At 46.2% G+C, this 23,328-nt stretch overlaps 2 protein-coding genes across 7 annotated transcripts in view; both read right to left on the reverse strand.

Moving 5' to 3' along the window:
- Window positions 1–22: 22 nt before the first annotated feature.
- LOC133569433 (polypeptide N-acetylgalactosaminyltransferase 11-like) lies at window positions 23–7,809 on the reverse strand. The gene is made up of 12 exons (XM_061921767.1): window positions 7,670–7,809; window positions 6,314–6,561; window positions 6,133–6,256; window positions 5,904–6,070; window positions 5,714–5,839; window positions 5,391–5,640; window positions 4,405–4,522; window positions 4,191–4,343; window positions 834–1,037; window positions 645–749; window positions 437–574; window positions 23–368 (listed from the first exon to the last, which is right to left on the reverse strand). The coding sequence occupies exons 2-12, from the start codon at window positions 6,525–6,527 to the stop codon at window positions 231–233; spliced, it is 1,737 nt and encodes a 578-aa protein (XP_061777751.1). The 5' UTR covers window positions 6,528–6,561; window positions 7,670–7,809; the 3' UTR covers window positions 23–230.
- A 78-nt stretch (window positions 7,810–7,887) lies between these two features.
- LOC133569432 (histone-lysine N-methyltransferase 2C-like) overlaps window positions 7,888–23,328 on the reverse strand; it is a 39,009-nt gene continuing 23,568 nt past the window's right edge. For all 6 annotated transcript variants that reach the window (XM_061921765.1, XM_061921764.1, XM_061921762.1 and 3 more), the window contains 33 exons: window positions 22,890–23,287; window positions 22,725–22,809; window positions 22,300–22,641; window positions 22,115–22,229; window positions 21,976–22,042; window positions 17,959–18,022; window positions 17,634–17,866; window positions 17,160–17,567; window positions 16,936–17,043; window positions 16,088–16,861; window positions 15,580–16,005; window positions 15,341–15,502; window positions 15,135–15,267; window positions 14,954–15,068; window positions 14,706–14,881; window positions 14,522–14,634; window positions 14,329–14,457; window positions 14,183–14,225; window positions 13,979–14,097; window positions 13,679–13,765; window positions 13,405–13,602; window positions 13,204–13,331; window positions 12,926–13,118; window positions 12,630–12,839; window positions 12,138–12,514; window positions 11,955–12,067; window positions 11,758–11,894; window positions 11,560–11,687; window positions 11,283–11,484; window positions 8,918–9,034; window positions 8,777–8,850; window positions 8,591–8,699; window positions 7,888–8,512 (listed from right to left, as the gene is read on the reverse strand). In XM_061921765.1, coding sequence (XP_061777749.1) covers window positions 8,420–8,512; window positions 8,591–8,699; window positions 8,777–8,850; window positions 8,918–9,034; window positions 11,283–11,484; window positions 11,560–11,687; window positions 11,758–11,894; window positions 11,955–12,067; window positions 12,138–12,514; window positions 12,630–12,839; window positions 12,926–13,118; window positions 13,204–13,331; window positions 13,405–13,602; window positions 13,679–13,765; window positions 13,979–14,097; window positions 14,183–14,225; window positions 14,329–14,457; window positions 14,522–14,634; window positions 14,706–14,881; window positions 14,954–15,068; window positions 15,135–15,267; window positions 15,341–15,502; window positions 15,580–16,005; window positions 16,088–16,861; window positions 16,936–17,043; window positions 17,160–17,567; window positions 17,634–17,866; window positions 17,959–18,022; window positions 21,976–22,042; window positions 22,115–22,229; window positions 22,300–22,641; window positions 22,725–22,809; window positions 22,890–23,287 — 6,176 coding nt within the window. In that variant the 3' untranslated portion in view covers window positions 7,888–8,419. The remainder of the gene's footprint in view (window positions 8,513–8,590; window positions 8,700–8,776; window positions 8,851–8,917; window positions 9,035–11,282; window positions 11,485–11,559; window positions 11,688–11,757; window positions 11,895–11,954; window positions 12,068–12,137; window positions 12,515–12,629; window positions 12,840–12,925; window positions 13,119–13,203; window positions 13,332–13,404; window positions 13,603–13,678; window positions 13,766–13,978; window positions 14,098–14,182; window positions 14,226–14,328; window positions 14,458–14,521; window positions 14,635–14,705; window positions 14,882–14,953; window positions 15,069–15,134; window positions 15,268–15,340; window positions 15,503–15,579; window positions 16,006–16,087; window positions 16,862–16,935; window positions 17,044–17,159; window positions 17,568–17,633; window positions 17,867–17,958; window positions 18,023–21,975; window positions 22,043–22,114; window positions 22,230–22,299; window positions 22,642–22,724; window positions 22,810–22,889; window positions 23,288–23,328) is intronic.

Below are 23,328 nucleotides of genomic sequence, written 5' to 3' on the forward strand. Positions count from 1 at the left end.
CATCACAACTTCCCACAGCCAATTACAGTTGAAAGAGGAATTTTTATTCACACCTTTAAAATACGGGATAAACACAGGGGACATCTGGTGGGGTCAAAGGTCATACAGTACTCTCTTGATTGGGACCTTTTCACCTCCATAAAAACAAATCCCAGGGGATCTTTTTCTTTAAAAATAAAAAGTTGTGAGTTTAAAATCACGTTAAAAGATTGTCTCTTAGTCACATGACTTCAGGCTCCGCCCTCCAGCTTCCACTGCTGTGCCTGTGAGGCATCGCATATCGCCATGGAAACGTAGCCTTTGGGTCCCAGCGGCTGCACGGCGGAGAGACACTGACCCACCGACACCTGGTACAAACGCTCCGATTTCTGTGGGACACGCACACACGTTGATGGTTGCCTGTAATACGCGGCCGCTCAGCGTTTGAGCGTCTTACCCCCAAACTCCACTGCTGTGACCCCCCTGAGCCGTGACACTTCATCAGCCTAGGTGGGTCAAAGGTCCTGACCTCTGACACATCCAGACACAGAAGACCTGCCAAAACCAGCTGACCCTCCTCGTCGTAAGCCCACTCCTGCAAACGCACACATACACACGGTGATGACATCACTGTGATGTCACATGAAGGCAGGTCAGCGGTTCACCTGTTCACGGTCACTGGGGTCACACGGCCTCAGCACAACAGCGCCGCCCTTCTGGCTGGCTCGACTCTGTGCCACCAAGCAACGCCCGGTTGCTAGGTTACGAAGCTGAAAGGGAAAGTGTTGTTTAACTGCGCTACAACAGGAAGTGAGACTCATCACAAGTAAGTTGGCTCAGGGGTCAAAGGTTACCCGTCCTTGCAGCAGGACCCGGGGTCGTCTCGGGCCCTTGTTGCTCAGCAGCTGCTGCGGCTGCTTGTTGTTGATCTCGGGGTAGACGTTGTCCAGGTACCAGCTGAAGGACCGGCACTGGAGACTCTGCCTTAAAGCCACCCGCTCGCTGATGTCGCCGTAGCCGCGCTGGCGCAGCTCGGGACGGAGGGACAGGTACTGTTCCTTTGGAGGAGGGAAAAGGACAGGAAGCGATGTCCAACCTTTTGCTCATTGTTGTACCGAACAGTGGAACTTCGATTTACCAACTTAATTTGTTCTTGAACGAGGTTCATGAATCAAAAAGTTTGTATAGTGAAGCAACTTTCTCCAACATAATAATAATAATAATAATAGAGTACCAATGAGGGCTTCACGGTGGCAGAGGGGTTAGTGCGTCTGCCTCACAATACGAAGTTCCTGCAGTCCTGGGTTCAAATCCAGGCTCGGGATCTTTCTGTGTGGAGTTTGCATGTTCTCCCCGTGAATGCGTGGGTTCCCTCCGGGTACTCCGGCTTCCTCCCACTTCCAAAGACATGCACCTGGGGATAGGTTGATTGGCAACACTAAATTGGCCCTAGTGTGTGAATGTGAGAATGAATGTTGTCTGTCTATCTGTGTTGGCCCTGCGATGAGGTGGCGACTTGCCCAGGGTGTACCCTGCCTTCCGCCCGATTGTAGCTGAGATAGGCGCCAGCGCCCCCCGCGACCCCGAAAGGGAATAAGCGGTAGAAAATGGATGGATGGATGGAGTACCAATGATTGTCACACACACACTAGTTGTGGCGAAATTATTCCCTGCATTTGACCCATCCCCTTGATCACCCCCTGGGAAGTGAGGGGAGCAGTGGGCAGCAGCGGTGCCACGCCCGAGAATCATTTTTGGTGATTTAACCCCCAATTCCAACCCTTAATGCTGAGTGCCAAGCAGGGAGGTAATGGGTCCCATTTTTATAGTCTTTGGTATGACTCAGCTGGGGTTTGAACTCACGACCTACCGATCTCAGGGCAGACACTCTACCCACTAGGCCAAGAAAATGTAAATATGAATGATAGGTTGATTGGCAACACTAAATTGGCCCTAGTGTGTGAATGTGAGTGTAAACGTTGTCTGTCTATCTGTGTTGGCCCTGTGATGTGGTAGCAGCACCCCCCGCGACCCCGAAAGGGATAAGCGATAGAAAATGAATGGATGGATGGATTGTTCCAGCTTTGACAAAACTTTCATATATTAGTGAAGGTTTGTACACTTTGAACACAATATAAAGTGCTACACAGTACTGTATTTCAGTGTTTCTTAACCATAGGGCCATTGTTGGCCCATTTCTCAGTGGTGGTCCGTATGGGCTGCAATGGTACTTATTTGTAATACACTTTTCTACCACATGTGGCAGTAATGACAATATCAAATAAACAGAAGAAGTCTGGAGCAAAAGTCATAGAAATGTTTTTTAAATCGCAAAACATATTATTTAAATGGTAAAGTTTTATTTATTGAAGTTGCCTTGAGAGTAAGCTTTTCTCATTAGCTGTGAAATAAGTGTGCATTGGCATATTTTTCCAGAAAAGTCCGGTCTCAATTACAACTACAACTTGCTATGGTGTGATGCCTGCTTTGTCAATTTTTCCATACTTGCGATCGCCGTAAATGTACTCCTTGAAAAGCGATACCCTCCTCCTTTCCACGCTGGTCTGTTTTTCTTTTTGGCACTTACATTGAGTTGGCAAAATTGACAAAACTTGTCAAAAGGCAAAAAAAAACACAAAATGCACACACATAGAAGTGCTGAGAAGTGACTGGTCATGTACTGTGCAGCAAGCAGTGTTGTAATAACGGCGTTATTTTTTTTAAAGTAATGAGTAATCTGTTGTGTCCTTGAGCAAGACCCTTCTTTCTTGCTCCTGATGGCTCCTGGTTAGCGCCTTGCATAGCAGCTCCTGCCATCAGTGTGTGAATGTGTGTGTGAATGAATGAATATGGAAATAGAGTCAAAGCGCTTTGAGTTCCTCAAAAAAAATATAGAAAGGCGCAATACAAGTATAACCATTTAACCAATTACTGTTCCCATCGTTGCAACGTTGTTCCCGTTACTGAAAATGTGAAGTGGCTCATTACTGCTGTTCAGTTAAATGAAACACGAGGTGTCAGATTTCAGCCACACATCTGAGAAGGGGTGGGGATGATGGCGCCGTTGTAAATGTGTTGATGATAATTGGTGGGTGGGTGGATCATGCCCTGCTCATCCTGTCTCACTACATGCGCTGACTGACACACAACCAGACGGGGATAATTATGACGAGCCGCAGCCAGGGAAATTCAAAAGTAGCCTTCTCAAACTTCAAAAACCACTACTCTTGCTCATTGCAATTAAAGGCAAGAATGTTTATGTGACATGCACACTATGTTCTGGAGAAAAGCGTTTATCCACGTCTGCTTCAAGCAACTAGAATTGCACCTCACATCAACACCTGCTGACATGACACTTGATGCTGCTTGTTGTTATCGGCTACAACACATTTTGGAATTTGGATTAATCATTAAAACTAATTTGCATAAATTTTAATTTGCTTGAGAAAATACCCCAATATTTGTAGACAAATACAATTGTATTGTTAGAATGTCATCAAAGAACGTTTTAAAAACTTTTTACTTGAATGCATGTCAGTTATTTGCACCAAACTTTCTACAGTTTGATCTAAAGTTCTCTCAGGCTGTATTTTACTATACAGGTGCAGAGAATTGCAATACTTAAAGACCAAATGTTATTTTGTGTCTTTTTACCCAAGTTGGTACCATATTAGGTTTTGTGGCTTCAATATTTATTGTTGTAACTTCACAGAACATTAATTACTTTATACATTTTTATTTCTATGCATATCATATGGCACACTGCAATCTATTGAGTTTAGATAAATGCCTTTTTAAATAAAAAATGTAGTATTCAGTGTTTTTATTCTTCAATCATCTTTGGCTTCAAAGATGTGATCAAATTAATATCGTGTAAAATAACAAAATTAAAAATAATGTCACAGTTACATTGCTGACTAACTAATTACTTTTAAAGTAAGGTAACTGAGTTAGTAACAAACACTTATTTGGGAGAAATAATTTGTTACTGTAACTAATTACTTATTTAAAGTAAGATAGCCAACACTGGCAGCAAGTGACTTGGAGGCTCTGCCTCTGCCTCCACAAAAATGTTACACCCCGCTTTTTGCCTGCAGGTGTGAAACAGAATGAATGACTGAATGAAGCGTTAATACACAGGCCTACTTGGCTCGAGCTAAAGTTCGGAAATGGAAAAGTTGGCAAATCGAGGTTCTACTGTTTGTGTGTACCTTGTACTCATCCATCCAGACGTGAGCGAGGCGCAGGGAATTATGGGCCATTGTGTCGTGCCCCCCAGGGGAGCCATAAGGCCGCCTCTTCCTGAAGATGTGACCCACTCTGGAGCAGGGGATGATGAGTAGCTGCCCGCCGCACATCCAAATCTGACACACGTTTGTTGATGTCACATTAGCCCGCCTCCACTGATCAAAGCCCAGCACTCACCCTGAACGAGATCTCCAGGTTCTCTCCGCCCCAGATGTCCATGCCAGGGTCGTATTGGCCGAGCTCGATGAAGTACTTCCTGTCCATTGCAAACAGACCGCCGGCCATGGTAGGGGACCTGCGACAAATAGTGAGATGTTGACAACTAGATGTCCGATGGCTTTTTTGCCGATATCCCGATATTGTCCAACTCTTAATTACTGATTTCGATACCGATGTATGCAGTCGTGGAATTAACACATTATTGTCCCGAATTTTGTTGTGATGTCTCGCTGGATGCATTAAACAATGTAACAAGGTTTTCCAAAATAAATCAACTCAAGTTATGGAAAAAATGCCAACATGGCACTGCCATATTTATTATTGAAGTCACAAAGTGCATTATGTTTTTTAACATGCTTCAAAACAGCAGCTTGGAATTTGGGACATGCTCTCCCTGAGAGAGCATGAGGAGGTTGAGGTGGGCAGGGTTGGAGGGGGGCAATGTTGAGGTGGGGTAGGGAGTAGGGGGGGCTGTGTATCGTAGCGCCCCGGAAGAGTTAGTGCTGCAAGGGAATCTGGGTATTTGTTCTGTTGTGTTTACGTTGTGTTACGGTGCGAATGTTCTCCCGAAATGTGTTAGTCATTGTTGTTTGGTGTGGGTTCACAGTGTGGCGCACATTTGTAACAGTGTTAAAGTTGTTTATACGGCCACCCTCAGTGTGACCTTTATGGCTGTTGACCAAGTATGCATTGCATTCACTTGTGTGTGTGAAAAGCCGTAGATATTATGTGATTGGGCCGGCACGCAAAGGCAGTGCCTTTAAGGTTTATTGGCGCTCCATACTTTTCCCTACGTCCGTGCGGCGTTTTTAGAAGTCATACATTTTACTTTTTGAAACCGATATCAATAATTTCCGTTATTAGATTTTAAAGCATTTATCGGCCAATATTATCGGACATCTCTATTGACAACCGATCACACCAGGGGGGAGCAGGATCATTACCTGATGGGGGTGATGGAGCCTCGAGGCCCCGTAAAGTGCGTGGCGGGAACAGGGTCCCACTTGAAGTGCAGCCCCCAGTTGAAGCCGCCCCTGACGATTGGGGAGGGCGAGTAGGCCAGCGTGTCGGCCGAGATGATGTCGATGACAGGACACACCACCGTGTGGCGGTCTGCCTGTATGGGCGCCAACAGGGGCTGCAGCCACGCCTGGTTGACCTCGCAGTGGCTGTCCAGGAAGACTAGCACCTCACCTGTGACAAACCTGTGGTTAAGGACGTAGGCTTTAAGGAGGTATCCCGCCCTAGTTGGCGATGGAGGACACACCGGTGGCGTGCGAGGCTCCTATCATACGTCCTCGGATGAGTCCCTCCCTCTTCTCGTTCCTCACAAGTTTGACGTTTCCTTTCAGTTCGTCTCGGATGTAACGATCCAGCTCCGCCTTCAGCTCCTCTGGACGGACACCCGTCAGAGCGCGGCGAGGACAGGAAGTTAAGAAATGTCGTCACATGCTTACCGAGCTCGCTGTGGTCGTCCACCAGGATGATCTCATGCAGGAGGTAGGCCGGGGTGCGGTCCAACACGCTGTGGACGGTCCTGGTGAGGGCGGAGAGCGCCTCGTTGAAGAAGCAAATGACCACGCTGGCGGGTGGTAACTTCTGAGGGTACGTCTCATCACGACACCTGTGGAAACATGTTTTCACGCAACAATAGCGTCAGCATCGTCTGCACTTGTTTCGTCTTACCGCGTGTCTCTGGTGTCGGGGAGTTGGCGGTGTGGACCCAGGCGCCGCGAGATCAGCACGTTGAAGGCGTGTTGATGGTAGCCGGCGTCTCGCACCTCCTGGTCGGCCTCGTTGAAGATCATACCTGCATACACGCTCATGAAGCCCACGTCTTGCCGCAAATGACAACACAGTTGCTCACCCATCTCAGGCGACAGCTCTGGCCCTGCGTCACCTGGCAGAGCGCGCCGCCCCCCCGCCTTCAGGTGTACAGACTCCTGGCGACGAGGCCTGACAGGGGTCCGGCCGATGCCCGGCTCCGCCATCATGGTGAAGTAAAGGAGGAGGATAACGGACCAGGTGGCCGAGGTGACCAGGCAGCCGTAGCAGAAGTACCTGAGCGTGACACTGGCCATACTGGCCGAGCGGGCATCGCTTTACATCACACTGCTGCAGAGAGAGAGAGAGAGGCAATGATTGGAGCCATTCAATATTCACGTGACCAGGAAGTGGGGGCACTGGGCGGAGCCTGGCAAGCCGCACTCATCCGTGTTGACATGTTCGACGTTTTATATTATACAATATGTCCTCTCATGGACAGCCCATATCAGGGTTTCCCACACATTAATTTATTTGTCGCGGCCCGCCACGAAAGAATTACGGCCGCCACAAAAAAAAAAAAAGGAATACATTTTTTTCGGCTTTTGACTCGCTCGACCGCTCATAAAATCAATGGGACTCTGTCTGTGAATGGAGCTTGTAGTTACATATTATATAAATATGTAAATATTATATAAATATGTATATACATTTGTACATAAAGTGTTGTAATTATATTCCAACTCTGCGTTCTTCTTGGTCATCGCCGCCGCCGCCGCCGCCGCCTCCCCCCATAAATAACCCCCCGGCCCCCAAACCCCCCTCCCGACCACACCACCACAAATAGATGCCTGACCTGTGGGAAACACTGCATATAGTACGTTCACATTACATGAGGCAAAATATTTACTTTTAGAAGAGGTATATTAAAATTGAAAACACAGGAAAAAGTCATTTTATGGGGAAAAACAAGGCAAAGTTCCTTAGGGTCATAAAGCAAAGTCCCTTCATAAAAATCGCCATTTGAAAGTCCTCTCACATCACCTGACTTAAACATAAACTGCACAAAACAAATGCCCTTTTTTTTCCATTTATATTGAAATTATTTTCTACTGCAATTACATAAATAGAAGAACGCAAAAGGGAATAAGCGGTAGGAAATGGATGGATGGATGGAACACAACATTAATCAATAGGACAAACAAAACGAGAAACTAAATTATTAAATGTTGGCCAGTCGGGTGTTTAAGTTTGGTGTTTGCGACAAAATGTGTATTAGGTAATAATAACATGTTATTTGGACACTTTAACCGTTGACTTATACTCGACGAGGGAGTTAGAATAAACTCGTCTGATAATGGAACCAAGTTAGCTTAGCATAACATAGCAACTTCCCGCAGTTGACTTGTTGGAACGTTAGCAGTTAGCTCGCTTTGCAAAAGCGTCGACGGTTACTTACGCTCGTTCATCAGCTGTACTCGGCCGCCCTGCTCCGCGGCACTCCGGCAGCGAGCTGGACAGCTCACTCGCATACACAGGAAATAGACACGGAGTCACTCGGGGTATACTTCCGCTACGGGCTTCCACAATAAAACGTACCCTTCAAAATAAAAATCCATTGTTTCCACGGTCGGAATAGGGAACGCGCAGCGCGATAGAAACAATTCGAAGCCGTGCTTTCAAGATGTAAAATATTTTTATTTTCTGTAAATGATTCTAAATCAGGCTCCACATACCCCCCTTTCAAAAACAAAAAGGCATCCTCACACAGTAAAAAAAACCAAAACCCGAAGGGGGGCGTGGCCACAGACTGTACATCAGCAGAGTTCTGATACAATTTGAATATACACAAATAAAAAGACACACGTGGAGGGGCAGGGCAAACAAAACGTCACGGTCAGTACTGTGAAGATTCCTCATTTTTAGTTATTTACACGCCGCGACTTTCCTCCACGACTGGCTGTGATTAGAAAATAACTTCATTTAGTAATAAATACAACAAAAACATTTTATTTTACAGATGTAAGGGGAAATGATCTGCCTTGATTGGATGTTTTGTTTAGTGCAAGTCATGACCACGTGGGGGCGTCTTTGTACAAATATACACACTACACAGAGAGGACCAGCCTCTTTTGTAACCCCACTCCTGACCCCTCTCCTTTAATGAGCATCTTTGATATGAGGTGAATGCGTTAATGAGCGTGTGCGCTCAGTTCATCCACTTGCGACAGTTGAAGGCCCCGCAGTGGCATGGAATCTTGTGTTGGTCGTCCTCCAGGTCAAACTTGTAGTCGTAGCTCAGCTGAAAAAGAGAAAGAGTGATTGCTGACCTCTGTAACCAAGCCAACCAATGGCAGCTGCGCATGACGGGCATTTTTACCTCCTCTCCCCTCTGGATGCGTCGGCACGAGCTGATGATGATCTTGTTCTCCTTCTCAACGCTGACCACCTCCGTGATGCAGTTGGGAGCACACGAGTGGTTGATGTACCTGTCAATCACACACAGAGGGCCATTAGTAAGACGCTAACAGCTTTATGAGAGCATACATTAGGACGCCCGGGCTACCTGGCGGGTCCTCCAGTGATGGTGGCGTCGATCACGTAGTCATTGTCAATGCGGAACATGTACACGCCTCGATTCTACGCAGAGAGCCAAATTGATTAGATTAGCATGTAAACTAAGCTAAAAAGAGGCGAGTATTGTTACCTGACTCTCGTAGACTCGCTCCTTGCGGTTGGCCACTTCACTCCTGATGATAGCGCCGATGTACTCGATGACCATGGTGCATTTCTCGATATCTCTCGCGGCGTACAAACCAAGACCCTGCAAACATGTACACAGTGAGCGACAGTTCCTGCTCAGAGCATCGTCTGCGTGAGGAAAATGGTGTCCACAAACATGCGTGCAGACTTATTTTGCGGGTGCACAATCTCGCACAATCCCGCTCAGCGTCTTAAATGCATCTTTTTGCTCCCGCGCGGACTGTATGCGATCACGATGTGTCTTTCTCTTTCTCACACGAGATATTGCACCCTTTTGACACTTAGGGGCAGGCATTGAATACACAGACCGGCAAATTCTCCTTTCTAATTGGTTAAATGCCTACCAATGTCATGTCATAACCAACACAAGGGAACCTGTTGTGTGTCGCTTCTGAAGTAGATTGGCGTCTTTAGGCAAAATAACCCAAAATATTAGTGTATTTTGTCATTTAATATATAGGTTTTACATTACATTACCATTCATGATGATGTCATGTGAACGTCAGATCTTTAAAAACAACCTTTAACAACTTGATGTCATAGATAGATTTAAAATGGCAAATGTTTATATATATTATATCCACTGTTGCTTCGTATAAACCTACTGTATTTCCTTGAATTGCCGCCGGGGAGCTAATTAATTTGAAACCTCTTCTCACTCATGCGCTTACCAAAGGCATGCGGTAAAAGTAAGCATGCGCTAATTATTTCAAAACATCTTCTCACTCCGGCACTTACCAAAGGTATGCAGTAAAAATTTGAGTGTGATGTAAGCTTGGACCTTAAATCCCACTGAATAGCTCTTAATCTTCTTTCCTTTATGCGATTTCAAATTACCGGTATTGAAATCAGCCTCCTCCATTTTGAAAATCATGACAGGGGAAGTGTCACTCGATACGTCACGAGTTTGACCAGGCGGTAATACTAAGCATGCGCTAATTATTTTGGGAAGCGTGTTTGACCCGGCAGTAATTCAAGGCAGGCGCATACTATATGCCCTGCGGCAATTCAAGGAAATACGGTACTTTATATGATGAAAAGTAAATCATTTAATCACTGCTCTGATGTCAGAGTACCAGAGTTGTGAGTCTGATACCGTAGTGATGCGATCAAATTTTTGTTATTCTTATTTTGAGCACTTTACCTCATAAAGAATGATAAAAGTTCACTCTCCTCTTCTTCAGAAGGGACACAATTTGACGATAACAGTTCCCTTGGATTGTCTCTGACCAGGAGACCAGTCAGAAAGGAATGAACGTTATGCGCGTGAAAAAATAAAAACATTGCAAGCGCAAAGAGTGTGTTTTTACACATAAGGATTTAGGCAGTGTTTGATGCCATAGAGAACATGTGTCAAGCTCAATGCCCGAGGGCTAGATAGTGCCCGCTACATCATGTTATGTGGCTTGCGAAAGCCTGGAAATAATATGCGTATACAAAGTACTTTTTTCTTTTTTTTGCTAAGTGTATCCGTTCTTTTTATTTTGACAGAAAACATGTACTTTATTTTGACAGAAAACATGTACTAGCTGTACTTATATACAGCTAGCCTACATAGCATGTTAGCATCGATTAGCACGGCGTGCTAATCGATGCACACTCCACGTAAGTCAACTTGAATCCGTCCCTGATCGTGTTGTTACACCCTCCGACAACACACCGACAAGGCATGATGTCTCCAAGGTACGGAAAACAGTCGAAAAAACGGAAAATAACAGAGCTGATTTGACTCGATGTTTGTAATGTGTTTGAGAAAATGGCGGATTGACTACCTAGGTGACGTCACATTGTGACGTCATGGCCCCGAGAGCGAATAATAGAAAGGCGTTTAATTCTCCAAAATTCACCCATTTAGAGTTCGGAAATCAGTTAAAAAAACATATGGTCCCTTTTCTGCAAAATCAAGGTATATATTGACGCTTACATAGGTCTGGTGATAATGTTTCCCTTTAATGGTATATCACTGACTGCTCAGTCACCTATTTTAAAATGCTTTATTTTGAAAAATGTGGTACCGTTTAATGTTGTACAAAAACTTTTATTTCATGGTAAACTTCTGGTGTCCGAGCTGCCGTTTTTTTAACCCTAAAATTCACAGATTTTTTTTTTGTACAGTGCACGTTAAAAAAAATCTAATAATCAAATGCATAGGCAATTATGCAAAACTATGAAAAAAATATTAATACATTTATTTATATTCATATATATTCATAGTTACTAGCCGTCCTCTGAGGCCCGCTTAAGTGTAATGTGGCCCTTAATTAAAACAAGTTTGACATGCCTGTCATAGGAGCATAGAAAGTTATTACCTGGATGCGAGAGCGCGCCAGGTAGACGTTGGTCTTCCACTCTGCTTTCATGCGTCGGTACTGTGACGACTTGGAGTGGCGACCCTGATGAGCCCCGGCCACCGTCTCACCCGGCGACAGAGAGATGACACCCGGCACCATTCCCACGATGGAGCCCACTGAGCCTTGACACCTGGGAGCCATGCTGGTCAACAGGTACGGCCTGAAACGTCCGGCAGGTTAAAAATGAATTGTAACATATTATGAAGGCGCGGCCCCCAAAGTCACAAATTGGCACCTTTTTGCTTGGCTGACTTTGGGCTCGGACCGGGCTGAACCAGAAGGGTTGAAAGCTAGAGGCCACTCCATGAGCGGGTTCCGTCCGTAACGAAAGGTGTACCTCTCGCACGCCTCCACTCCTGGTAACTAGAGGCCCAATGCTATATGAGTCCCACAGTCAGGACAACAAGTCACGAAAAGGTGTCACAAAACGTACAGACTCAACGATCCTGCTGATGGCCGACGTGTTCAGCCCAAAAAGATCTTCTCCTTTCAGGTAAGACGGGAAGAGCTTCAGAGTGCCACTGGAGGACCTGAGCTGCGACACTGGTTCCAGGATCTGGTCCCAAACACCTGCAGGGAGCAGACAGTTAACAGGCTGAACAGAACACACAGAAAAATGCCGACATGTACCTTTAGGAGTTGTCGCGGTCAGAATGATGTCATCGTAGCCTTTCTCCACCACCTTAACCTTGAAAAGGGGTCGTCCGTCGTGGTCCTCGATAAAGCACATGTACTTGCAACGTCTGCATGAATCAAACTGTCAGTCAAGCAATTAAGGGATCAAGTGACACAAAGCATGCCATACAGGTTTACCGGTTCCTGTTGCGCATGCTCCAGTAGATGCGGTTGGCGTGGTAGCCGACTGGAAAGATGGCGACCTCGCTGTGGAAAGCGCTCATTTGCTGTGGGAGGAGCCTCCCGACTGCGCAAAAGAGTAGGCTGCCCACGCGAAACGTGTGCCGCTGCTCGCCACGCTGTACCATCGCCGCTACCTGCCTTGCCTCGTCCCTCTGCACGAACACGCGACGGAACACAGCGAAACACCGTAGCTCCGAGTTGTACGGATCGCACACAGACGAAAAAAAGTCGGAGGTCATGCCCGTGGTGGAGGATGGGGAGCTGCTGGAGGATCTGTCCCCGCTCAGAGGAGCCATCCTGGGCTTGTGGAAGTGACACAGCATGGTCTTGTCCTGAAGGAAAGAGAACAAATCTGGTCCAAGAACAACTTTTGGTATCGGGATTAGCGAGTGCCAATAATCAATTCAAGGGTTGCCAAGGAAACCATGTCAGTAAGTGAAGCCCTACCTTGAAGAAGGTGCAATGGGCCCGCAGCGCGCACGTGAAGTGGTATGTGTTGGTGCAGCGCAAACGGTTGCAGCCGCTGGTGGCGCCTGTCTGCTGGCAGTGCGCGCAGCGGAGCGTCAGACTGCGTCTTAGGGCCAACTCCACGTTGATAAGTGCGCCGGCCTGAGTCTCGTACACCTCACTGGACCACAGGGCACAGTTCAAATGGACCTGATGGACAGAACAAGAAACGATTGGACCGAGACAACTAGAAGTACAGCATCATAGACACATGGGGGGGGCGCCTGGGCACTCACCCACAGATCCAAGTCCAGGTTCAGCAGTCTGGCTGGCCCGTCTGTTATACCATCGCCCAGCTGGTGACAAAAGCAACACCTTCGCTGGTCCACAGGTATGGGGTCGGGTCGCAGGGACGCCCCCAGTTTCTTTAACATCACATCGATTTCCTCCTCTGTTGGCATGGCAACCGCTTCCTCCGAAATGGGACCCCTGGTTGAAAGGTGAGAATTTGAGGATGGCTTGGCTAAACATGCGAACACGAAGCACATGTCATGTGGCGCTACGTGGCGCTCACCTGGTCAAAGTGACGTTGATGTTCCAACGTCGCCAGCGAGAATTTTTCATCCTCTTCCCGTGGTGACTCAGCAGCAAGTCGTCCCCCTCAGAGAAGGCGTGGGGGTGGGGCTTCAGTTTCACCTTGACCTAGCCAATCAGTCAGTCAATCAAGTAATTAATACAAACTGCTCTGTTGACACAACTCGGACACGTCACTCACCTTCAGGCTGTCCACACGGGGCCTGATCTCCATAGTGACAGTGGAGGCGGAGGGGAACTGGAGGGGTGGGGACGAAGTGGCGGTCTGGGATGGAGTGATGGGAGTCCGAGGGAGGGAGTGGACGGCAATGGACGACATGTTGTTGGCGTAGTGGTGATGCAGTCTGCTGGGGGTATCAGGGGGTGTCTTGTCCTTAGGCTGTGGACACAAGAGTAATTATAATGACTGCAGTCATCGCCCAATCACATGCATGCGTTCTGATATGATGTCACACCTTTTCTGGAGAACTTGCGGTTTTCAGTCCAGTAGAGAAGAGAGCAGAGCAGTTTGGGCTACAGAAAAGCAGAGTGGACGAACCCTCCTGTAACAGACAATCACATTATCTTTTTAAACTGTTTATTTAACAAGGAAAGTCCCATTGATATCAATATTATTTTTTAAAAGGAAATCCTGCACATTCATACACTAGTGTAGGTGCCACTGGGAGCAAGGTGGGTAAAGTGTCTTGCAGAAGGCAAAACGGCTGTGATTAAGATGGCGGCAGCTGAAATTCTTATGGCATTGTCAAACTCACCTGTTTGACCACTTTGATTTTGCGAACTCCACTTCCCAGCAGTACTTTGCAGTGGCTGCAGGACGGCGGTCTGGAGACAGCAGGTGTAGCACCATGCTGGATGACGTCCATCCTCACACCTTTGGCCAAACAAAGAATATAATTTTTTTTTAACGCTGATCAGCGGGGAAGTAGAGTTGATGAAAGTAAAAAGTGTGAGCAGACCAGCTGGGGGCACAGGTCTCTGCTGCCTGATGCTTGCTGAAGCCTAAGAACACACACATATTAACGATACATTGATACCATTCATAATAACACAATAAAATGTGATTATAATATTCAAGCAAAGACAGTCCTATCTGAAGAGGCACCTGAGGAAGTGGCACTCTGACTCCTGCCAGCAGAGCCAGTGGGTTGCACTCAGCACGGCTCAGCTGGTAGTTGATTGAAGTGGGGACCCGCAGCAGCTTCGCCACTGTGGCCATGACACCAGGAACATTCTGGAAGGACAATGATGTTGTGAGGAGCAAGCCGGGTGGACAGAGCTATGAAAAAACAGTCTACCTGAGCAGCAGATGGGTTTAGGGTGATCGCTATGGTAACCAGATCTGTGTTGGAACAGGACGGAGGAGCCTGTTGGCTTGGCTCCGTCTTTACTTCCTGCTTTACCGCAGTGCCTGGATAAAGACGACATGATGATGGTTTCAAAGTCTGCCATGTGTTACCATTTTCTCCCCAGATAACTGACCTTTGCCCCAAGAGCAGGGCATGATGGGTATCGGTGGAGATGGGGAAGGGGACGGTAGCTCCAGTTTGATAAAGGACAGGTCGGGATATCTGCTGATCTCCATGTCTGCCACACTGTCAGGAGACGAGGAGGGGATGAAGTCTTCCGGGCTGCTGCGTAACGACGATTCTTGGGCTCTGAAGAGGACGTGGTGAGTTAGCGAGCAGAATAGAAAAGACTTCCCCTGAAAACCAGGAAGGTTATCTTACCGGAGCTCTTCTTGGTTGTTGTGGGGTGGAGTCGGCAGGGAGGCGGGCACGTCCACCGTCTTGGTCGTGTGATTTTCAGCCGGAAGCTCTTGAACCTTGGATTTGACACCTTTCACTGGTGGACATGACGTATGACTGAGCTGAAGCCTGGAGGATAACGTTCGATCATTACAGCACTCACCATCTTGCTCGGTGAGCTCCTTCCTGCTCAGTTCCTCTGCTGTAGCAAAGCCGTTCACTAGCTTCTGCTTTACCACCGGTGGGGGGGTCGGTGGCAGCGAGGCAGGCGGTGTGGGTGGGTTACCAAGGTTGTTCTGCAAGGGGGGAAGGAAGAGACAAAAATAAGCCTTAGGCAAACGATGTAGTTTAACTTTTCCGGACATGAACCTTGCATGTGAGCTGTGAGTAGTAGTCAATGACTCCGTCCAGGGAGGCGTTGCCAAAGGAGCCAGTGAGTCTGGAGTCGCTCCCTAGAGAGGTGCTGCCATAAGGGGGGAACAGACTCAGGTCGAACCCCAGAACGGGCTCCATGAGGGGTAGCACAGAGAGCTAAGAGAGAGGTAGATACACCATAAGAACTTGACACTGTAATGTGAATACAGTAAAGATGGCTGGAGTCAGTTCACCTGTCTGAGGTGTGTTATGATCTGCTCAGAGGGGGTGGAAGAGGAGTGAAGCATTTCGTCCTCGTCTTCTCGTTTCCTCCGCTTATATTTGGCCAGAGCTTTGTCTTTGTCGGGCCGAGCAGCTCTCTTACATCGCTGAGCCTTTTTCTTGCCTAACAAGTCCAAGACATCAGGATTGTCCACCATCATGTTGCCAAGGAAACCAGCACCGTCCTCCTCCTCAGAGCGCACACTGTCAGTGGAGAGTTGGTGGTGGACAGGAGGCGGGGCATGTGTGGTAGGCGATGGCGTCTTTGCCGGAGAAGCCTTTTCCTTCAGTAAGTGTCTGAGCAGCTCCTTCCCTGCGTCTCCTCCGACAGGAAGAGGGGAGGCGCACTCCAACTTTACTGGGTCTCCTCCACAAGGTCCTCGCTCCTCTCGCTCCTCCTGCAGGAATACGAATCAAACCAAAACAAATAATTATTGTTTGCATATGACAACAACACCGACTGCGGTACTGGTAACCAACCTTGACCCCCATGCGGCCACACAGGAGGCCTCTATGAGCCTCCATGTCCATTAGATGGGTTCTCTCCTGGGCTGCAGGGCACACAGACAGCTGATTCTCCAGTTCTGAGGATGGAGCCAGACCAGAGAGGGGAGGGGTGTTCATCTCAGCCAGCTCGGTGCTGCACCGTGTGGGCGTAGAGCACGAAGCATCTGAAAAGGCTGGAGTAGACGGGGCTGTGATGTCATCAGAGTGTGAGGACAGCGGTGTCCTGGCTCCCCCAGCAGAATTGTCTCTGTCCTTGTTCCCACTCCTCTTCTTCTTCTGGCTGTCGTCTGTCATGATGTCAGAGTACAGCTGCATGAGGGAGGCGGGGCCTCCGGATGAGGAGGGGGTGAAAACGGCATGTAGAGGGGCAGATGGGGATGAGGTTGAGGACTCCTGTCGAAATTGATGACCTTGACTTCCTTGATTTGAAGGAGCTATAAGGACCCCTCCAAGGCCAGGTGGACGGACCTGACCAAGACCTGCGGAGCCCAAAGGGCCTGGGAGTCTCGGGGTGGTCTGGAGGTTGGGCGACGACCCGAGGAGTTGTGGTGGTCTGGAGGCAGGCGGAGACTGCAGGAAGTCCTGGGGCAGCTCAGAACTGAAGAAAGGCATCTTGGAGAAAGTGTCCCCACTAGAGGTGGAGCCAGGAGTGCTGCCAGCTGCTGACCCTGTGGAACAGAGCCGAGCCAATCCAGGTCCCACAGATCCACCATGTGAACCTTGCTGCAAGACCCGATGGGAATCCACCTGAAGGCAGAGAAGAATGAAGTACAAACACAGCGTGTATATGTGTGTGTGTGTTTGCTAATGCAATGTCTCACCCCCTGCATGAGGTGCACCCTCTGCCGCTCCTGCTGCTCTCTTATTCTTTCTCTTCTTTCCCTCTCCTGGAAACCTTCACTGAATGGGTTGTTGTCATCAAATTTGACCTGCAGGTGCACATGAAGTGTTCCAAATATTACCTAACATTACCTCAAGCATTTATAGACTAATATTCTTGTGAAAAGCTCTTGATTTTGGTTATTGTTTGAGGTTCAATTCCTACCTTGGGGGAGGGTGCTGCTATGTCACCCCCTGAGGCACCACTGGGACCCCCAGTGGGTGTCCGGGGCACTGGGGAAAAGCCTGCTGATGGAGCTGAAAGTCTGGGCACAATGACTGGAGAGGGCTGTGAAGCCTGAGAGGGCTTTGAAAGGGTTCGAGGCAACTGTGGTGGCACCTGAGATGCCATATTCGGCCCTATCAACCCTGGAACAACTCCCACTGCTGGTGACCAACCAGGGGGAACGTTCTGGACACAGGGCAGAGCTGAGCCACTGGGCCTATTCTGCAGAGGTACTACCCCAGAAGGTACAATAGGAAGGTGTCTTTGCTGCTGCTGCTGTTGTTGTTGTTGTTGTTGTGTTCTGTAGTCCTCGATGAGCACTGTGTGATCTTTCTGCTGCTTACGGATCTGAAGGAGAACATACGCAAGTCAACAAGTAGTCCCTTTAGGGAGAGGTGGTGTGTAGGCACTGACCTGCTCCAGCTGCTTTTGGACAGTCCCCTGCTGCTCCATGATGTAGCGCAGCTGAGCAGCGTCTTCCTCTGCGAGTGCACGACCCGCCTTCTTTGCTGTCCTCTGCTTGGCCGACAGAGCCTTTTTGGTCTTGCGGTGAGCTGCGATTTGGTCCTCCAGGAGACGCTGCTGCATCTGCAAGAGTTGCTGGGTCTCACCCAACCACTCTTCATACTGACGTTTCTGAGAGTCGTCTGCAGCACAGTTAAGCAGAAATGCCCCGTCATAAACTGTTCAGCATTTCAGAAATTTTGAAATTCTCAGAAGTTGTGGGGGTGAAACTCACTAACAAATCCAGGTCCACAGCTGGGTGGATTTGGACGCAACAGTGGAGGGTGTACCTCTCCTTCCTGACAGAAAAAAAAGACACTTCATGATTAATACGGGTGCAACGATTCGTTTACATTGTCAAGAAAATTTTACAAGAAAATTTGTTGAGTAAGCATGATCGCCGAGCAGCAGCAACAGGAAAAGAAAAATGGCTGTGAGGACTGGCAACATCACCGCAGGCAAAAACATAGAAAATATGGAACATTTCACCCTAAACCTAAACCTTGCTTTTTCATGGCAGTACATCTATAATGAGGGAGCATTTAAATCGGAGGATTGTCAGACCTCTGAAGGATGAGGTCTGCGACTCTATTGGGTAAAATAGCTTGTTCGCTTGATATCTAACAAAAAGACAAATTTGAGTGGAAAAAAGTACTAAATATCCTTTTAGCCAAAGTCCGCCAGCTAAACTTGTTTTTCTTACCTGTGTGCAGCTCTCCGAACACATCATTATCAAAGAATTAACTTTTTTTTTGAGGAAGTTAGTTAGCCTAAGTGTTGTTTTATTGCTGCCATTTGACTATCCTTTGTTTACAAATGAATTGATATTTCATTTTTGTCAGTACTTTGCCTATTCTTGCTTTATAAAAAAAACCAACAAAGTTTATTTTAGTAACAGTCTAATGAGCAGCATAATTACAGTACAAAAAATATGTCTTAAAGAAACCATTATGGTTAGCTATCACTTACCTAAAAATATCTCAAGCTGATCTCAGAGCATTCAATTGATCGTAACTGGACTGTTTGGTTTGTCTTGGAAGATATTTCACCTCTCATCCAAGTAGGCTTCATAAGTTCATGCTCATAGACTTAGCTGGTCAGCTCTCGTCGCAGACTAACCCCAAATATTTATACTCCAATACCAGGAGGGTGTTTGGAGATTTGGGATTTTGGCACCAGCCGCTATAGTGGATCCGACCACTAAAAAAAGTCACCATTGTAGTTAAAGTGCATAAGGCAGAAGGAGAAGGGTTATCGGGCTAGAGTTCAAGTGTGCTAATTTGTTGCATGTAATAATTGTGCTGAAGAAAGAACATGCACATTTCCCTTGGTCTAGTACAGGGATGTCAAAGTCAAATACATCAGAAGGCCCAAAAAATTAATTTGCTACAAGCCAAGGCCCGGACCGGTTCAATGTTCATTAAAACATATTAAAATTATTGCACATAACCTATTGAACCAATACCTAACACAGTATACTGTGTTTTATTTAATGATTGAATGAATAATCCAACATTTTTGTATGGCTCTGTCACAAATTTCAAGTAAAAACATTTTTCAACAGGCTCACAGACAAAAACAAACTTCCTTCAAAGCAGGCAGCTGTAGCCTGCGGGCCGGTTCTAATACCAATGAAATATCACCCCGGGTGCCATAGATAATTTATTGGCGGGCCTTGATTATGACATCACAGGTCTAGTTCGTTCAAGGGGAACTGCACTTTTTTTGGGGAATTTTGCCTATCGTTCAAATTCATTACGAGAGACAAGAACACGTCATTAAGGATTTTAAAGATGATTAAAAAAAAAAAAGCTTGGAAGATGCAGCTAATGGGTGTCACCGTTGTAGCCTTCCAAACCCTTTAAAACATCAAAACTCTCCATCAATTTTTTACATACACACTGCAAGTCTATTTGTAATATAGTAATAGACACGTTAATCACAATATGTAATATGTACATTATTTACCGTATTATGGTCATTTTAATCATTGCATGGACTGATTTCTTCCGCGAACTACCATTGCAGCACACTTCCGACTTCTGGCAACAAATAAGTGTTTGTACTTCCGGAAACAAACACTAGTATGCTTTGATCATGGCAAACTCGGTAAGAGACAACGAAGATGACTATTTTTTGGACAAATGAGGATTCACAACCTTATATTAGTGAAACTGAATATACGAAAGATGAACTAATGCTTAAAGAAGTGAGCACAAAAGAAAGGTGAGATATTGGAGCAAATGAAAGCCAAAAGACTGAGGACAGCTTGACTCGAAGCTGTAAATGTGGAACTAAAAGCCATGTTATTTCAACATAAATGGAGTGCTCACCCAAATAAACGAGAAAAACATTCTGGACCAAACGGACAACTGTCTATGTCGATCATAACACATGCAACACGTCATGCGTGTTATTACAATTTCATACGCTGTCTTGCTAGCTGTGTACTAACAAAACATGAAATGTGGGCTAATACTTTACAGACACTGTAATATGATTGTTCAGGTTTTTCAGTCAGTACGATTGGTGTCTAATCGCATTGTGTTGTGCATAACAAACTCAAACGTGTTTCGTGACGTAGAAGCTAGCTTATCTCTTTCTGTAGCTAGCTTTTACGGTTAATACCGAAGCAATGCGGATGCGTTAATGGTGTGCCGTTAGGGCCAGCAAGGTCTTCTCAGCTGGCTTAACATAAATCATGATCATAAATCAATGAAACCTAATTCTATTTTAAATTTACTTGCCATAAATATATTAGAGTATTCATTATATTATATATTTTGTCACATTAGGTTCCAGTGTTGCTGTTTTTAAATTAAGGCTTTTATCCAAAAGGAATTCAGCTAGCTTGTTGCCAGCGCTGTATGAAATCCGCCGGAGGCCTTCTGAGTCAACATTAGCAGTGGCTGTGCAGTGTAAACGAACAGTGGACATTCAGTTGATAGACAGTTGCCATAGCCAATCAGATCACGACTTGCTGACAGTAGCCCATTTAGGTAGCCTTAGATTAAACGTGACTGTGATCCGCAATTGTCACTCGGGAGTGACAAGTGAATATTGGATTACAAAACAGGAAGTGGCACTGGAGCCATATCCGGCCAGTAGAGAAACCACTTTAGTGAATTTTTAAACCCACAAAGAAGGAGTGCAAAACTTTGATTAGGCGGCAGATATATATTTGCAAGACTTTTTTCAAGAAGGATGTTTAAAGAGACGAGGTCGGCTAACCCCAATAGTTAGAAAAGCTGTAATGGTTGGCCCGCCACTTTTACTCGAATCAACCAAATACAAGAAGTACCACTGGCTTATACGGTGTCGGATGGGTGCTAAAAATTCTGAGTTCAAATTGCTTTTCACGCTTAATGTGTTTTTACAATTATTCCAATTTTGACAGTACCACTTCAGATAGGTTGTAATTGCTGATGCGGTTTTATATATTTTTTTATTGCGCCAAAAAATAGCCCGTTTTGTAAACAATCGACTAACTGATGTAATTCAATGCACAGTAATGCGCAAGTGTGGTTTTTGAATGCATTTTTAAAGTGACTTAGAGATAGAAATGATCGTTCCCATTAGCTGCATTCCCAGCCACCAAGAACGAGACAATTTTTGCAATTTACCTTTTTGTCTTTATGTCTCTCATATTGATTGTGAACGATAGAAATTTTTTTTTTTTTAAAAGTGCAGTTCCCCTTTTAAGTGCTGCTATAACTGCACATAGCCCTATTGCATAAGTAGTTTGCGTTAACGCGCGAAAAATTGCCCCAAAAAAAGCATACATAATTGTATCTATGTAGGAAATATTGCTCAAAATATGAATACATAACTTACAAAATAGAAATACAATTCAATAAAAAGCCATATAATTCAATTTGAACTAATGGAAAGTATTATATCTAGTTGTATTATATATCTATGCTCTAGTTTTTGACAATGATGTATCACGTATAAGCCAAAAAATAAGACGACAAACTAGCAAAAATTTAAAAAAAAAAAAGACAAAAATGTCTTTGGCAAGCTTTTTTGCAAAGGGAAAAGGGCCATGGCTCCCACTAATTCAGTGTTATGGTGAGTTGAATTTTTCATGCACTTATTTTGGCTGATGTATCTGCCACACGTTGAAGACTGGTCCTTGAAACTAATGCCTGCATTAAACCGACTCGGGTGCAATAATGGTTGGGGAACCCTGTTCACATTTGAGAATCGTTGTGTATGCTGCAGGTGGTGTGGTGTTTGTGTTGGGTCACACCTGTCCAACTTTAATCAGAGGTTGAGGTGTTCCCTCAGGAGTTGTGGCCGCAGGAGCCTGGTGAAACCTATGAAATAGACAACGCAGTCTTAAGTAAGTCAAATTCAAACGTATTGCAGTCATGTGACCTCAAACATACCTGTTGATGACCATGTTGTTGAGGCCGAGGTTCCCTTGAGTCATCACTTTGTTGATGCCCTTAAGAGCCACCATCTTGGCCTTCATTATGGGGTCTGAGATGGAGTCAAAGTCGGCTAAACGTACAAAAACAAACCACATTTATTATAAAAGAACCTAAAAAATATGCTGCATTCTGGATCTTACTTATTTCTGGGAATGTGGGTTCAGAGGTGGATTTCTGTCTGATCAGTGCCTGCATCTGTTTCTGTTGCTGCTGCTCCTGGCGCTCCTGGTCCAAGAGATCTTGCAGCAAAAGTGGCTGTTCCTCCAGTAGTAAAGGTTTAGACTTGTTCTGGGCCTGTTCCTGGGCAATGGATTGAGCAGCTTCGTCCATGTTTGGAGACACAGCCTGAGGGTTGAGAAGTAGGCAAGGCTGGGAGAGTTGCAGCGACACTTTGTGAGGGGTGTCAGTGGAAGCCTGAGTTTGAGGGTTGAAGTAAGCCGAAGAGGGTCCAAGGGGTGTTTGATGGAAGCCAGGGTGCTGATCTGAAGTCGGACAAAGAGAACATGATAAGTTATCCATCCTGCCTCCAAGCTGGGGGGAACATCAATCTTGATCAATAGGTCACCTGGAGTCACGCCAGATGACAAAGCCTTTTCTTGGGCTTGGAGTTCTGGCAAAACTCCTGAATCAGAAGAATCACCCACATCCCCCTGGAAAGACAGAAACGTAGGTAAGCATTAACCCAACAAAGTTGTTTAGTACATGAGATCTGTTTGAAAAGTAATGTAACCTTGGCAAGGTGCAAAGAAGAGCTGGAATGGCTGGATCCTGCTGTCTCAGCCTCAGAAGCTACAGGGAGTTGGTGGCTGACAGCCTCAGGTTGTGGTGCGGGGTGGAGGGATGAAGAATCGTTTTTAGTATCTCTGTTGACGGCCTCCTGATCTTCTTCCTTGACCTGACCTAACAAGTTGGCATCGGTATCCAACTTTCTCGCACCACCAACTAAGTCTCGCCTCTCTCCTCCCTTTTTGTCTCCCACAGTATCCTCCAGGTCAAGCTCCTCATTGAACATGTCCTTTTTGTCCTCTAGGTTGAGCTCGGGGTCAGCATAAGCGATCAGGTCAAACTTTCCCGACAGCAAGAAGTCATCTAAGTGGAGGTCGTTGGCACCCAGGTCTAAGTCTTTACCTGAATTAGGAAGAGACAAAAGTGGTTACTCCGATTTTGGT

Source organism: Nerophis ophidion, linkage group LG15 (assembly GCF_033978795.1).
Source record: "Nerophis ophidion isolate RoL-2023_Sa linkage group LG15, RoL_Noph_v1.0, whole genome shotgun sequence".
NCBI lineage: Eukaryota > Metazoa > Chordata > Actinopteri > Syngnathiformes > Syngnathidae > Nerophis > Nerophis ophidion.

What these genes read in the sequence shown, in the direction of transcription:
- LOC133569433 (XM_061921767.1), bottom strand. Translation starts at nt 6,527, where the DNA reads ATGGCCAGTGTCACGCTCAGGTACTTCTGCTACGGCTGCCTGGTCACC. An exon ending in AGAGCTGTCGCCTGAGATGG is followed by an intron (nt 6,257 to 6,313) that starts GTGAGCAACTGT and finishes GCGTGTATGCAG; the next exon opens with GTATGATCTTCAACGAGGCC. An exon ending in GGACGACCACAGCGAGCTCG is followed by an intron (nt 5,840 to 5,903) that starts GTAAGCATGTGA and finishes GTGTCCGTCCAG; the next exon opens with AGGAGCTGAAGGCGGAGCTG.